The following is a 14,455-nucleotide window of genomic DNA, read 5'->3' as shown; positions in this document are numbered from 1 at the left end:
AATACTTGATCCCGAATATTGAATCGAATATCGAATAATCAAGGAGAGACGCATTTAACCACTACAAAACATTTATTTGAGCACCCAAGAACATCACAGTTCAACTATCGATGATTAAATGAACACAAAAGGCGTGTGTGGCTGCACAAAAAGTACCAAAGTCTCAAACATTATCCTTAGAAGAGTGGAAATATCAGAGAGGATGACTAGTACACAGCACTGATTAAGGCTAGCTTGCCATCAGCACAAAAGCGCGTTGCTGGGATGAACATAAAAGGTTGTCGTGAAGGAAAACCAGCTGCTCCAAATGGTCAGGCAGAAATAGTTCCCTTCTAGCTGAAACGACTCTTCCAGCCACAGAAAATGCCCTCTCACTTGGCACTGACCTGGCACGTATTGCGAGGTACTTCGTGCACAGCTCTGACTACAGCAGCTTCGCAGGTATACGCACAAAAAAGCTCACCAGCGCAGTCAGCTACGGCATGGCCCTTGGAGGAAGGAAAAATTTTCCTCCATCCATGCGCACTGCTCTGGGTGCCGCCATGTTGTTATATCTCAGTCGATAAAGCTTGCGGACCGAAATGAACGCCGGTGTTCACAATGAATATTCGCGTCGGGTCGAATATTCGAAAGAACACGAATACTTGAATTTCGAATATTCGAAAGAACACGAATACTTGAATTTCGAATCGAATACTAAAAATATAATATTCGAAATATATTCAAAAATTTAGAATATTTGCACACCCCTAATTTTAAGACTTCAACAAAGACATTTTGATAACTTCTTTTTCATACAGTAATCCTCAGTTGCAAGGTGCTTCACACGCGGTTTAAGCAGCACAAGCCGTGGCACAAAGCCATAGAAAACTTGGCGAAGTTATTCGCACTCTTACGCTGTTACCAAGAATGTCACAGCATTTGCTACAGGTGGTTTCAGCAGCAGCCAGTACTATCATGACAAACACATCCAGCAATGCAATGAAGTGCCTCCACAGCCACATGTTTGTGCCCACAGTGAAGAAGTGCATTTACAAAATTCTTCATTTAATTTTGTGTAGGTGAAGCTAGAAACGATGTCAGAAACAACTATTTGCCCTATTACAATGCCAATAATCAAAGAAAGCAACATTCAACATTTATTTGATTTATTATATATGTGCTGCTGACCCTAGTAAGGCTATACCAAGTGTATGAAATAAGAGTGGAATGCACACAACAGGATGCAATGTAGGTAACAAAGATAACACAATAATATAATACACACAATACAACACAAGGCGCAATAAAATCAAATATAAAATGACACGATAAATACAGCACAACTCTCTACATCACACATCATGGGGCATCAATTGTCCATAAATATATACACAATGATAGCAGATTATTCTGGGAATTCAGTTTCCAGTGCTTAACTGCGCATGAAAAAGTGATGTATTACCAAACCCTAGCTCTAAAAGAATACTGGATAATAATGACATATTGCCACATTCCTGGACATTCTCGTGGCGCCGTCTCTTGGCCGAACTGTTTCAACCGCCAGCCTGGCTAGCCTTAGCCATGGTGGCGGGCGGGGCTTCTTCGTCGTCTCTCCTTCGGGTTCCGCTCGGGAGTTCGCTGCTACCTGGCGCTGTTCAGTCAAACGTGACCTGGCTGTCCCGACTGTATAGCCGTGACAATATATTCTCCTTCAACTTTCATAGGCTATAAGACTAGGAAATTAAACTGCAAGTTCCTGGAAAAGTTACGTGAGGAGTTAACTTTGCCAACCGACAGACAGCCAGGCAGAGGTGCTCAAAAGACTGTGCGGTCACCTTGGGCACTACAGCTTCTGCCCCTCACTATGTTGGTCACCATATCCACAACCTAACCTTGCTGCTTGTCCTATTTGTCATCACTATGCAGCACCCATAAATGCTTCCAATATACCTTTACCTAATACCCTGTAAAGTGGCCCTACGGCTTCAACAAATGGTGGTGACTTAGACACATGAAAACATGCCAGAAAATCTGTGTCATAACCACATCAGGTTAGCGCTTGTCCCTACACTGTTCCATGTAAATGTTGGCTAGAGATGTCAGCATTTTTTTTTCGGGGGGGGGGGGGGGGGTTTCTTCTCATATCATCATACATTTTGCTGCAGTTAAAATTTTGTCTTTTCTCCTTGACTAAAGTATAATAAGCCAGTTTATTCATACTCCTTGGTTTCGGTGACTTCCGTCATTTATGTCATAACGAGCACCTCTTTCCATTTCCTTTTCTACTGAATAGGACCCGTAGCTCACTTATATTGCACCTGAATTTGAAAGGCCCAGAAAGACCCAGCTGAATTTATATTTCCTCAATATCAGTTACAAAAACTAGTTTCAAGAACACTGAACACACCAGCGTGGCTGCGTAACTTTAAACAGTTCACTTTCCTTATTCATGATTGTTATAAACAGAGATTTAGGTAAGCGAAAAATGGCAGGTTATCTGCTATGTTGACAGCAGGGAGATGTGCACCTTCAGATAATAAAAACCTAAGCTCACTTAAGCTCTGCTTTAAAGGTATGATGTGATAGCGTTAACGAACAAATGCCAAATGTGAAATAAGTTATTCTCTACTTTAAATGGAGGCTGTTAAAAATACAGCTACCTGTAAGACTTGTGAGACCCAGGTTGCTCTTCCCTAGCAACCTCTCATGACCAATCATTAACTGCCACCTACCACAGTGGGCAGTTCACTCATAATTCCGCGGGCAGGTTGTGATGTCATGAGGTTCCATGACTGATGTGGCAGGTACGCCACCTACTTCTCTGAGGAGTTCCTGCTCACGCTGCCACAGCTGCTGACGCTGGGTTTTCTGCTGAATGGAACCCTTAAAGGGACACTGAGGAGGAATTGAAGTTGGCTTGTATCTACAGAATAGCAGATCCTGATTACAAAAACGCCACTCATACTGACAACAAAGCTCTTGTAATGTAGAAAAGAGCAAGAACCAAAATACAGGTATCGCCGCCACAGGCCAAACTCGCAAGTACGAGCGTGATGACGTCATAGGACAAAACAGTGTTGCTAGAACCAATGGTTCTAGCAACACTAGGACGCGAGAAGCCACGAATCACTGAGGCGCAGCCATGCATGCGCAAATTTCCTTGACGTCGCCAGATGGCGCCACGTACCCGGCAGCTACGCGCGCGCCTGCAGCAATGGGACCAATCACCGCCTGCTCACCGGCAGTAGGCAGGCTCCCGGTATTCCTCTAACGGTTACAAGGTGCAAGGTATGCTAGAGGTGTCTATTTGCGAGAACTTTGTTGACGACTTCGAGAACAACATCCATCGTAACGCTGGCAAAACATTGGTGCAAACGTAAACGAAGCGACGGTAGCGACGGCCGCCATAACCGATAGATGCCTTCAACGTGCGGCCGGCGGTTGCCTTTTTTTCGGCTGCTGCTAGGACGCACTGCAGGCCACTAGTAATCATGGAGTCTGCATTATGTCATGTGCACGTCATGTTTCACGTCACTTAGTCCTGTGTCATCATAAGGGAATCCGAACTTTGACTCAGAGCGGCGGGAAAAGCTTTTTCAACTTCGAATCCAAATTTCTTAGAAATAAATGCATCTTTCGCTGCCGGCCAAGTGGCAACAAAGCCATGAAATGCCGAACTATCGGATGTTGCTTTAAAAAAAATATTAGTAGAGCTCTTTTCACTGTCCCTTTAACACTATTGCTTTAAAACCCAATGGCTTTAATTTTCATCGTCTACACCAACCTGAGAGTTTTTCAAGAGATGACATCACAAAAACCAGGGCAGATGCACTGATGAGTTTTGGCTTCCTTCAAACCAGAATGGCTAGCTTGATCAGGTACCCAAGTGACCATTGGAGCATCCAGTTCATGTAGATATGCTTTCCCCACAGCCAACTTGCTTCACATGGCAGGAGCAGAAGAGACATCAGGTGTACTTTGAGCAGCAACATGAGGTAGGCACGAAGACAAGGCGGCAGCTGCTGTTCTCAGTGTATCCTTTAACAATGCTATCCCTGCAAATATAATGCTCTTTGTCGAGCCAAAAACGTAATGACACAATGGCGCACCCTGTTGAACTGCTCCTTTATGCGAGGTGACATACACCGATCAATAGCGTAAACAAAGATGAACAAACTGCCCACAGTGTGTCAACAGTACCACGTGCTACCATTATTGTTTTGAAAGCTTCTTGGGAACTTGTCCTTGCCTTTAGTAGAGCTGTCTGGACGTCACACCTACTGGCATTATCACAAGCAGCCATAGAGGAACATCTGCGACAGGCACACAGGTTAAACAGCTGTCTTTTTAGCCAGACAACAGCTGAACCCGCATAGGTGTCTAAAACAATGTCTTGGTCAAATGTTTAGGGGAATCCCCAAGGTGGAGTCGATTTGTAATAAGGGAGTAATTACTCATTGGCATCCACCCAAGCGCAGCCATACGGCTACAAAGGAAAGCTATACAGCTTTCTCAGAAACTTCGTAGTTAAAGAAAAATTCGTCCTGGTCCGGGGTTCGAACCCGGAACCACCGCCACACCGGAGCAGTCGCTCTACCAATTGAGCTAACCGGGACGGCAAGCGTATGGTAGGGCGAGAGCGAATTGATCAGTAACTCGAAGTGGGAAGAGTGTTGGTCAAATGTTTAGGGGAATCCCCCAAGGTGGAGTCGATTTGTAATAAGGGAGTAATTACTCATTGGCATCCACCCAAGCGCAGCCATGTCTTCCTTTTGGACAATGTCTTCCTTTTGGACAGCTTACTGTACTTACCAATCATCCAGAGCCCAACATGAGTCATTTGGAGCACACATAAGGGTACAGTCATTACTTCGTCAATGTGCAGGCAAGACATAAGGTGGCACCAAATATAGCTACACTCCTCCTGAATATGAAGGGCATGGGCTTGACAGGTGTTGATGTGAGTTGCACCTCTTGAACAGCAGCTCGCACAGTCTAACTTGTGTCCTTCAGCAAAAGGTTTGCCTGTGCTCCTGAAATATAAAAATGATTAAGAAAGATTACCAGAGCCACACAAAAGACACTGTCAGGCCGGAATGAAATGCGAACAGAGCATGTCAAGAAAACAAAATATTTTACCTGCCTACTTTCAGCTGAAGTGTACAACTAGCCTGATTCATGTGTCTGGGTAAAGGGCCTACTGAAATGCATAATCGAAAATAGGTTGTAAAGGAATATCTCGCTGCAAAGCAGAAATGTATGACATATGCGTGTTCGCGTTTCATTCCGGCCTGACTGTACATGATTAGCAAATGCCATTATGCGGTGTGGTAGTTCATATTGCTAGTGAAGAATAGACTAGACTACAGTGATATTACACACCCACAACCAATTATAACTTTGCTAGTATACGATTTACTTCAGCCTGTGAGTATGCATGTAATGGACTGCAAACTAAAACGTGTGGGCACTTGCATGCATTTATCCCACATCACCCGCCTTAACCATTCGCTCTTCATTCATTCAATTTTTAGGTCATTCTTAAATGGAACCTCCGGGTTCCATTTAAAAATGGTGGAGTATGCTTTGTACAGTAAAGGTGTTCTGCTCGGTGCATTAACCTCACAGCTGTCCACTCTACATCTGTAACAATGTAAACATAAAATAATAAGCATACATAGCAAAAACCCAGCTTGTATCTAATAACGTCATTTTGCTGTTATAACCACCCGAGCTTACCCGCGCTCCGGCCACGAAGAGAGACTTGCACTGATACATCACGCCGGAGGCTAAGAACGGATGTCTGTACTGCAGCCTCACGTGGAACATCAACCTCTGTCTGTGTTCCAAAGCTTTGCACAGCAGTTGTGGGCACCTGTAGGAGGTAACAAAACCTTGTGATATTCCAGTTCCGCTTCATTTTCGTTAAGCACGATTTTTAAACGCAGAATGCACGACTTGGCAGAAGCAACCACCGAATGGCAATGCCTGGTAATGCTCGCGCAGTATACTTTGCATCATGAGAAGTTTGATTAATGACACAGCACCTAGTACATACCATGCACACCTCTACAAGGCTTGCAATAGATATAGCGGCTTCATCTGTTTCGTCAACGTTTTCCTGGACTGAACAGGCGCTGTCTTGTACAGCCGAAGGAGCCACGTCCTACGAGAGCAAACAAAATTCACATCATAAGTTTCACGAATGAGATTGATACACGAGCAGTGGAAAAAAGACCAGCAGCGCCAGTCGGATCCACGCCGTTGGTCTGTTCTTTATAGCCGAAGAAATAGCAGTACAGCACTCACAGGACTGCTGCTTTCTTGCTGCAGAGACAGCTGTGGCTCACTCGTCCCTATTGCCGGCAGTATGGACGGCACGGCATCGCGGGATAACTTGCGACGCTTCCAGGAAATGCCGAACGACTCGGACAAGGATGGATTTGTCACGTAGTCGCCAGGATGAAAGTGGAGCGAGCACACTTGTGCGTACTGAAATATCCTGCCTTTCGCTTTTCGCAGGGGCACAGCACTCAGCCAAGCTGTCCGCCGGGGCTCATCTGCCGGAACTTTGTGATACAATGCCCTAGCAGCAGCAGCACTGCCGTCCCGAGACTCCGCTCGGCTGTTAGGACAGCCCAGGACATCGCATAGTCTTGTAAATTTTTTGCATTAACTGCAGTAGCTGCAGTGTCGACGCGTGTCGCCGCCCGCTTCGGGCTCGGGGACCGCCGTCCCATCGAACAAACTAGCAACCAAGACCAGAGGAGTCAGTGATGCTAAAGGAGTCGATGCCAGCGGTGTCTCAACCTTTGTTGGAGCTGCGGGGCTGAACCGTTTTCGCCGCTGTCTACATCGAGGAGATCGGACTGATCGGATAAGGCAGTAGGTCTGAGTACCACGGCTGTGAGAGGCGCACATTGAGGCTGAATGTAGCAAACAGCGTCGTCAAACTTCACCCGGAAGTCATATTAACTTGAATATCCTATTCTGCTCCGCACAAAAAATACAGAGCACATCAAGGAACGAAAGTACTCGCGCTCGATAAGCTGTACGGCTGCACAACACAGCCTTGATGATGATGATGATCCAAACAACATATGGCGCATACCGTGTAACTGCCGCGGCGGCTCAGTGGTTAAGGCGCTCGTCTACTGAGTCGGAGTACATGGGTTTGAACAGGACCGCAGCGGCTGCGTTTCGATGGAGGCGAAACGCGAAAGGCGCCCGTGTGCTGTGCGATGTCAGTGCGCGTTGAAGATCCCCAGGTGTACCCCAGGTGACTCCTCTGCGGTAACTCTTTCTTCTTTTATCCCTTCCCTTACGGCGCGGTTCAGGTGTCCACCGAGATGTTTGACAGATACTGCGCCATTTCCTTTCCTAACAAAGAAAAAAACCAATTTCACAAATTTTCATACCGTGCAACTCATTTCTTCCTCCATGATGGCCCCCTTGTGGTGTCGGCAAGCGTGGACTACTTTACTTCCAGTTTCGCGAACACTTTGTTCTTTCTTTTTTCGTATCAGTTATCAGTGCACCAGCGGTTGCTACACAAAACTTACCATAACGTCCGGGAACGTGTACTACGTACTACATACATACATGACTAACAACATTATGTACAGCGCGAAAAACTAAGACAGGGGAAGAAACACACAAACAAACAAGCGCTGACTATCAACTGAAATTTTATTAGGAAACTCTAAGGAAACTTAGAAGAATGGACGAGTCGAGGCCCATTGCAGGAGCATGCGCTGTCAGACACGCCAACAGATACGTGCCGTGCAACATGGGCGTTGTGTACAGAATACCCGTATCATGTGGGAAAATTTATTATGGGCAGACTGGAAGGTGCCTCAACGTCCGCCTGAGAGAGCACGAGAGGTCGCTGGGGACGTCTGCCGCTTCTAATCTCGCTCTGCACTGCCGTGACTGCTGCAAGGAAAATGACAGCGTGTGTACCCCTGACTTGGGGCGTGCTGACGTTGTCTTCAGGCACAGGGATCAGAAGTGCCGGGAAATAGTAGAGGCGTATCTGATCGCCACATCGCGCATTCCATGCGTTGCAAAACCTTCGGTGGCGTTACACCAGGTAGAACTGGAATATCTTGATAGTACTCGGAGGTCGTGGGTTCGGATCCCACCGGCGGCATGTGGTTGTTTTTTCTTCTGTTTTTCTAATCAATTAGCTTTAAGCGATAACATATTCACTAATATTCTAAATTGATCAACACCACAAAATAAATAAATTAAAAAAAAAAAAGATCCCCTGTGCCCCTTGGTTTCTGTGGCTGTTGGCTTCTCTCATATTTATAACGAGCCCCTCATTCCCCTTCCCTTGTTTGCTTAATTGATAGTACTGCGGCAGTGCAATGAGGCTAATGCGCACGTGTGGTTTGTTTTGCTGTTTTTGTTGTTTCATGCTTTGTGCGCCTGCGCGTGCTGGGTTGAAGCCTTTATAACCACGAGTTTCCTAATAAAATTTTAGTTGATAGTCAGCGCTTGTTTGTTTGCGTGTTTCTTCCCCTGTCTTAGTTTTTCGCGCTGTACATAATGTTGAACGTTTACCAACTCGCCCAGTTTTCGGTTCTGCATACATGACTACTTTGAATTAAATCGTGTTGGACACCAGCGCGGAAACCGCGGTTTAGATGCAGTAGCGCGTTCAAAAATTGTTACGGTAGCATGCAGCACAATAAAATGAAGCTAAATGAATGAAATTTTATAATGTGCATTTCTGAGACCATGGTCAGCAATGTGAAATTTTACTTGTCTAATCATGAGGCAATGGTCTAATACAAACTGCGATGCAAATTATGGTAAATATACAAGGGCGTCCGCAGAATTTTTTCCAGGGGGGGGGAGGGCACCCGATGTCCGCGGGGATGGGGGAGGCGGTAGGTTTGTAGTTGTTAACTACTAGGGCATAAATAATATCCGCAATTCCAGGGAAGGGGGGGTGGGGGGGCAACCAACCCCCTTGCCCCCCTTCCATGTAATCATACTGATAAGCTCATAGCATGAAAAGACAATGTTTTTAAAAATTTGAAATGCAACAAAAAAATGGCTGTGGCTTAAGCCCGGTAATTGCGAAAGCAATATCCGTAGCTACGCCATGGTTAAGGTGGTAGTGTAGCTGGTGGTGGTGCTTGTGGTTAGACTTGTGGTGATGCATCGGTTACACAGTGCTTCAATCTGGATACGGCATGGTGTTTTAATTAAAGGTGTTACCTGGTTCTTACCGGAGTAAGTGTATCCTGGTGCGACAATTGGCCCCATACGGAACATGTGTAGCCAAACGGGTTATTCGTGAAACGTCTGTGGAATTCCCTCGTGGCTGACTCAAACTCAGACAGTCGTCGTTGATACTCTTCTCGGCGTTCTTGTTCAACATCACCATTAGCTTGCATCAGGCCAGTATCGATCAAAGACTTCTCTCTTTTCTTCATCAGACGTTCTTCTCGCTGTTCAGCAGTTTCTTGTGCACGTCGTTTTCTTCGCTTTTCCTTTTCCCTGGCCCGATATGCGCGTTCCTTATCGAGCCGCTGCTGTCGCTGTTCCGGAGTTTCTTGGGCACGTCTCTGCCGTTTAGTCGCGTTCCGGCGTTCTGCACTGGAGAGAGATACGCTACTCATTGCAGTATCGCTATCCATGGCGTTTAGCGTACTGATAAAGTCAGGACGCTCTTCCATAGCTTCTTCCACAGAGGCTGTAGTACGTTGTCGCCGAGCTGCATACTGGGCACGGCGCTTAGAAAGTCTTTGTTCACGCTCTTCTGCGGTCTCTGTAGCTCGCTGTTGCTTCCTCTTTGCATTCTGCCGAGCGGCTCTCGCGGTAGACGGCATTGCAACGTCTGTATAAACCATATAGTAAGAAACTCTATGGTTGGAAACTCTATGGTATCCACCATAACATCTGTATCTGGCCGCCGACCAGTGTTTCCACCTCTACTGCCAAGTATTCCGCCAAAACAGGGTCAAAATTCGCTAAAAAACCGCAAAAAATTTTAGAAAACCACCAAAATAACCACTAATATGTACCGCGGTGCTGGATGTGAGAATACTTGCGCTATACTTTCTGCATGGTTTACAAATGGAAGGAAATGTAATGATTCAGTGTCACAGCCTTGAGCAAAACACGTGAAGCAAAAACGAAACCAGCACCGTCGGAAGTAACGTCTGCTCGCGCGCGCATTACAAGCAGCCCCGAGGCGAAAATCTGGCAAATTGTAGCATATAGCTGAGGCTGATTGAGAAGAACGGTTTCTTCGAGCATTCATTTGCACTATTTTGAGCGCATCATTCACTGCCAGCGTCCAGGGCAGCTCGCACTACACAGTACTACTGTTTGTGCCGGAGGCCTAGCCAGAACGAGGGGTGAGCGAAAAGAAATCCGAAAGCAAGGGAGGACGCAATGGTCAGAAATTTTCGCGTGGTGTTCTGACACCGAAACCAGACCCCTCCCCCCTTACCCCTAACTCATGGCAATGCCCTGATTCGTGGCTTTCAACGATAGTTGAAAGTTGAGAGTTGAAGAGTTCTCATGCAAGGAAAACTTGCATAAGTAGGCCGTGAGGCAATTCTGCTGTTGTTGAGCGTAGTGCGCAGTAAATTGCTTAAACTTTTGAGCGTGTTTCACTTTCGGCGTTTTCGGCATGATATCCCACACACGCATGCGCACCGGGCAACGAAACTAGGACTTCGGCCAAGCAACAGAGACAACGCAAGTTCTGCATCGAACACATGGCAGCCAGAAGAAAGAGAAGGAGCAAAAACAGAGTGGGAGTCCTAAAAGTGCAAAGTGTTTGAGGATCATTACGCCAGGACAAGACGCGCTTTTACCATGCGGCGAAGCAGCCCAGAAAACCAAAAACCTCTTAGAGACGTCTAGCTAGACGTCTCTGAGAGGTTTTTAGTTTGCTGGGAGGGTACGTGTCTCAAGTAACCGAGGTACCAACTGTAACCAGCCGGAGGGACGACGCTTACAGCAGCATGGTCAGTGCAAGAATGAACCACTGTTTATTGAAGGCACAGCTTTTATAGGCACCAGCAAGAGCGCTGTACCGGAGGGACGCGCTTGCCGGCGTTCTGGGCCAGCCGAGTGGGACGCGCGCCGGCGTTCTGGGCGAGCCGAGCGGGACGCGTGCCGGCGTTCTGGGCAAGCCGAGCGGGACGCGCGCCGGCGTTCTGGGCGAGCCGAGCGGGACGCTGTAACACGACACTACACGAACACGAACACGACACGTGTCCGTTACATCCTCCCTCGGGAAAGAACAAAATGAGACACTTCAATATAACAGTCACAGTTAGGGCACTTGATTAAAATGTTCGTCATAGCGTAGCCTCTGTGGGGGCCGGGAGGTCCGAGTTGATCTTCTCCCGGTGGGCGACGATGGGATGCTCGACGGAGAATTGTATCCACTTGCTGGTCGAGAAGATTCCTCACCGTTTGTAGCAGAGGCCACTCTAGAGGATTGTGCACCTGATTCAGCTGGTGTCGTAGGTTGCTGTGTACGGGGCTGAGAACCCGAACAAGTGTCGTCGTCGCTTTCACTGGTGTACTGCTCCGCCGTCCTAAGCAGATGCCGGCGGTTCCGCCGCAGCATACGTTGATGTTTGGTTTGTACCAAGTAGGATCTTGGAGCGCTTTCAGCAACGACCTTCGCTTTACGCGACCAACCAGCAGCATCCTGAAGTCGCACCGTTGAGCCTCTGTGTAGTGCTGCCAAAGGCTGTCCAGCCCTGGCTTGGTGGCGTTTCCTTACTGTAGTACGAGTCACCCTGCCGAAGTCGGGAAGGTTAGAACGAAGTCGCCTTCGCTGAAGAAGCTCACCCGGAGAATGCCCATCTTCCAGCGGTGTAGAGCGATATGCAAGAAGACCAAGCCAGAAGTCCTCCCGGGCGTCGAGGGTCTTTTTCAGGATCCTCTTCACGATCTGCACTCCTTTTTCCGCCAAGCCGTTCGACTGCGGATAACGGGGGCTCGATGTTATATGATGAAAGTCATATGCTCTGGCAAACGTGGCAAATTCATGGCTCGAGAACTGGGGTCCGTTATCCGTGCATACTTCCACTGGTATACCATACCGGGCGAACATGGCGCTAAGGGCTGCGATCGTGGTTTCCGCAGTTGTGTTGTCGAGCGTGGCGACCTCGGGAAAATTTGAAAATGCATCATACGCAACCACGTACGACTTGCCCGCATAGGAAAAGATATCTACTCCAACCCTGTACCAAGCACATTTTGGAACGGGTCGCATTAGCAAGGGTTCTTCTGGCTGCCTGTACGCGTATTTTCTGCACGTTGCACAGCTTTCCACACGGGCAGTGATGTCGCCATTCAGACCAGGCCAAAAAATAAGTTTCCGAGCCCTCTCCTTACATTTTTGCATCCCAAGGTGGCCCGCATGAATTCTTTCCAACATGGTTCGTCGCATACTTTTCGGTATGACGACTTTAGTGCCTTTCAGCACTACTCCATTAACGACAGAGAGTTCGTGCGAAAATGGCTTGAGTTCACCTGTCACTGGCTGCCCGTCCACCAAGCATGCTATCACAGTCTGGAGGTAGCAGTCCCGTGCAGTTTCCAGCTGTAGCGACCGCAGCGTTTCGGAGGTGACCATGTAGCCCAAGGACTGGACGGCGTGAACCTCAACGTCGTGTGTTGTGCCACCTTTTGCTTCGACCTGATCCTTTGTTGACCGTGACAACATGTCAGCGAGAACGAGATGTTTCCCTGGAATGTACTGCAAGACAAAGTCGTACTTTAGCAAACGCAAAAAGAATCGTTGCACTCGAGGTGGCATGTCAGCAATTTCTTTTCGTGCTATCGCTACCAGCGGTTTGTGGTCCGTTTCGATAAGCACGTTTCTACCGTACACGAACTCGTGAAACCTTTCGCAGCCAAAACATATCCCAAGTGCTTCTTTCTCAATTTGGGCATAATTCTTCTCGGCTTGCGTTAAAACACGAGATGCGTATGCTACGGGCCTCCACTCACCACTGTAGTCTTGCAGTAATGCTGCACCAACGCCGTCTTTTGATGCGTCACAGGTAATCTTGGTTTTTCGCTGCGGATCAAAGATTGCGAGAAGGGGGGCGGTGGTCAGGATTTGTGTTAGTTTTTTCCACTCCTGCGCATGGTTTTCCGTCCATTGAAATTCTGAGCGCGTTTTGATAAGCTCACGTAGAAGCGTTGTTCGCTCGGACAGTCGTGGGACAAATTTACCAAAGTAATTAAGTACACCCAGCATTCGCTGAACGTCACTCTTGGACGTTGGTGTTGGTATATTCACCAAGTTTTTGATCAGCTTGGGGTCAGGCGATATGCCCGTTCGGCCTATGATATCGCCAAGGAATCTGACTTCTTTCACCCTAAACTTGCACTTCTGGATGTTGAAAGTCAAGCCGGCTTTCTCGGCGGCTTTTAGCGCTGCTATCAACCGCTCATCGTGTTCTTGTCTACTGGAACCCCATACTAAAATATCGTCAATATATACCAGTACGCCGGGTAGGCCATCAAAGACTTGGCTCATACTCTGTTGAAATACCTCTGGTGCGGAAGAAATGCCAAAGGGCAGCCGGAGAAAACGGTATCTCCCGAACGGCGAAGAAAAAGTGCATATCCTCGAAGTCCGCTCATCAAGCGGTATCTGATGATAGCCCGAATTCGCATCAAGGCAGCTGAAGTACTGGGCATTTGTTAAACGGGCTTCCAAATCTTCTCGCCTAGGAAGCGGGAAATGCTGCCTCTTTATGTACTTGTTTATAGCCCTGGGATCCATACACACCCTTAGCGTGCCATCTTTCTTCTTTGCCAAAACTAGGGGGCTGACCCAGTCGGTAGGTTCGTTCACCCTCACAATGATGCCAGCACGTACCATTCGGTCAAGTTCTTTTTTAAGGGGTTCTTCTAGCGCCACCGGAACTCGTCGCGCTGGTTGCACTACTGGTATCGCTTCAGGTGACAAGACCATACTGTACGCCTGCTGCAAACACCCGAGGCCCTGGAATATGTGCCCGAAATTTTTCAGAAGGTCATCAGTTGCGGTCTTGTCTACGGCACATACCCTACGCTGGACTAGCCCCAGAGCTTCACTCGCTTCTAGCCCAAGTATGGCTTGACGCCCATTTTTCACCACAAAGAACTTCACTGTGGCAGAAGTGTTCCCAAGACGGACTTCAAGCGTACACGTTCCAAAACACGTTATGATGCCTCCGTTATACGCCCGCAGGATCGAATTAGTCGGCTTCAGTTCTTCTGCTCCCCGCAGTTTTTGGTAAATCGACATAGGAAACAAGCTTGCTTGCGATCCGGTGTCCACTTTAAAACGGATCGCACAGTTACGAACTTGAGCCTTGACCATCCAATCCCTCTCGCGCTTTGCCGTGGTGACTTCTAGGATGTCAAAGTCCGCGTCTTGCTGTTCTCGCACTTCACTGACCCCGGCTGACGCGCAGCAATTTGCGAAATG

At 47.7% G+C, this 14,455-nt stretch overlaps 2 protein-coding genes across 2 annotated transcripts; both read right to left on the bottom strand.

Annotated features, from left to right (window-relative positions):
* Nucleotides 1-2,100: 2,100 nt before the first annotated feature.
* LOC149363667 (uncharacterized) lies at nt 2,101-9,190 on the bottom strand. Its single transcript, XM_089568584.1, has 5 exons — nt 9,186-9,190; nt 6,292-6,637; nt 6,041-6,148; nt 5,722-5,857; nt 2,101-5,015 (listed from the first exon to the last, which is right to left on the bottom strand). Exons 1-5 carry the CDS (start codon nt 9,188-9,190, stop codon nt 4,978-4,980), a joined length of 633 nt encoding a protein of 210 aa, XP_089424710.1. The 3' UTR covers nt 2,101-4,977.
* Nucleotides 8,508-10,423, bottom strand: LOC149363666 (uncharacterized). The gene has a single exon (XM_089573642.1). It carries the CDS (start codon nt 9,846-9,848, stop codon nt 9,210-9,212), a length of 639 nt encoding a protein of 212 aa, XP_089429768.1. The 5' UTR covers nt 9,849-10,423; the 3' UTR covers nt 8,508-9,209.
* Nucleotides 10,424-14,455: the final 4,032 nt, after the last annotated feature.

Source organism: Amblyomma mixtum, chromosome 2 (genome assembly GCF_055824585.1).
Source record: "Amblyomma mixtum isolate Tamu chromosome 2, ASM5582458v1, whole genome shotgun sequence".
NCBI lineage: Eukaryota > Metazoa > Arthropoda > Arachnida > Ixodida > Ixodidae > Amblyomma > Amblyomma mixtum.
Note: the sequence above shows the minus strand (reverse complement) of the source record. Positions and strands in the feature narration are given on the sequence as shown.

Excerpts from the sequence above, each read along its gene's own strand:
- LOC149363667 (XM_089568584.1), bottom strand. Across the intron at positions 6,149-6,291 it reads AGCAAGAAAGCAGCAGTCCT|GACGTGGCTCCTTCGGCTGT; the intron begins GTGAGTGCTGTA and ends TTGCTCTCGTAG. Across the intron at positions 5,858-6,040 it reads GCCTTGTAGAGGTGTGCATG|GTGCCCACAACTGCTGTGCA; the intron begins GTATGTACTAGG and ends TACCTCCTACAG.
- LOC149363666 (XM_089573642.1), bottom strand. The coding sequence starts at position 9,848 with ATGGTTTATACAGACGTTGCAATGCCGTCTACCGCGAGAGCCGCTCGG.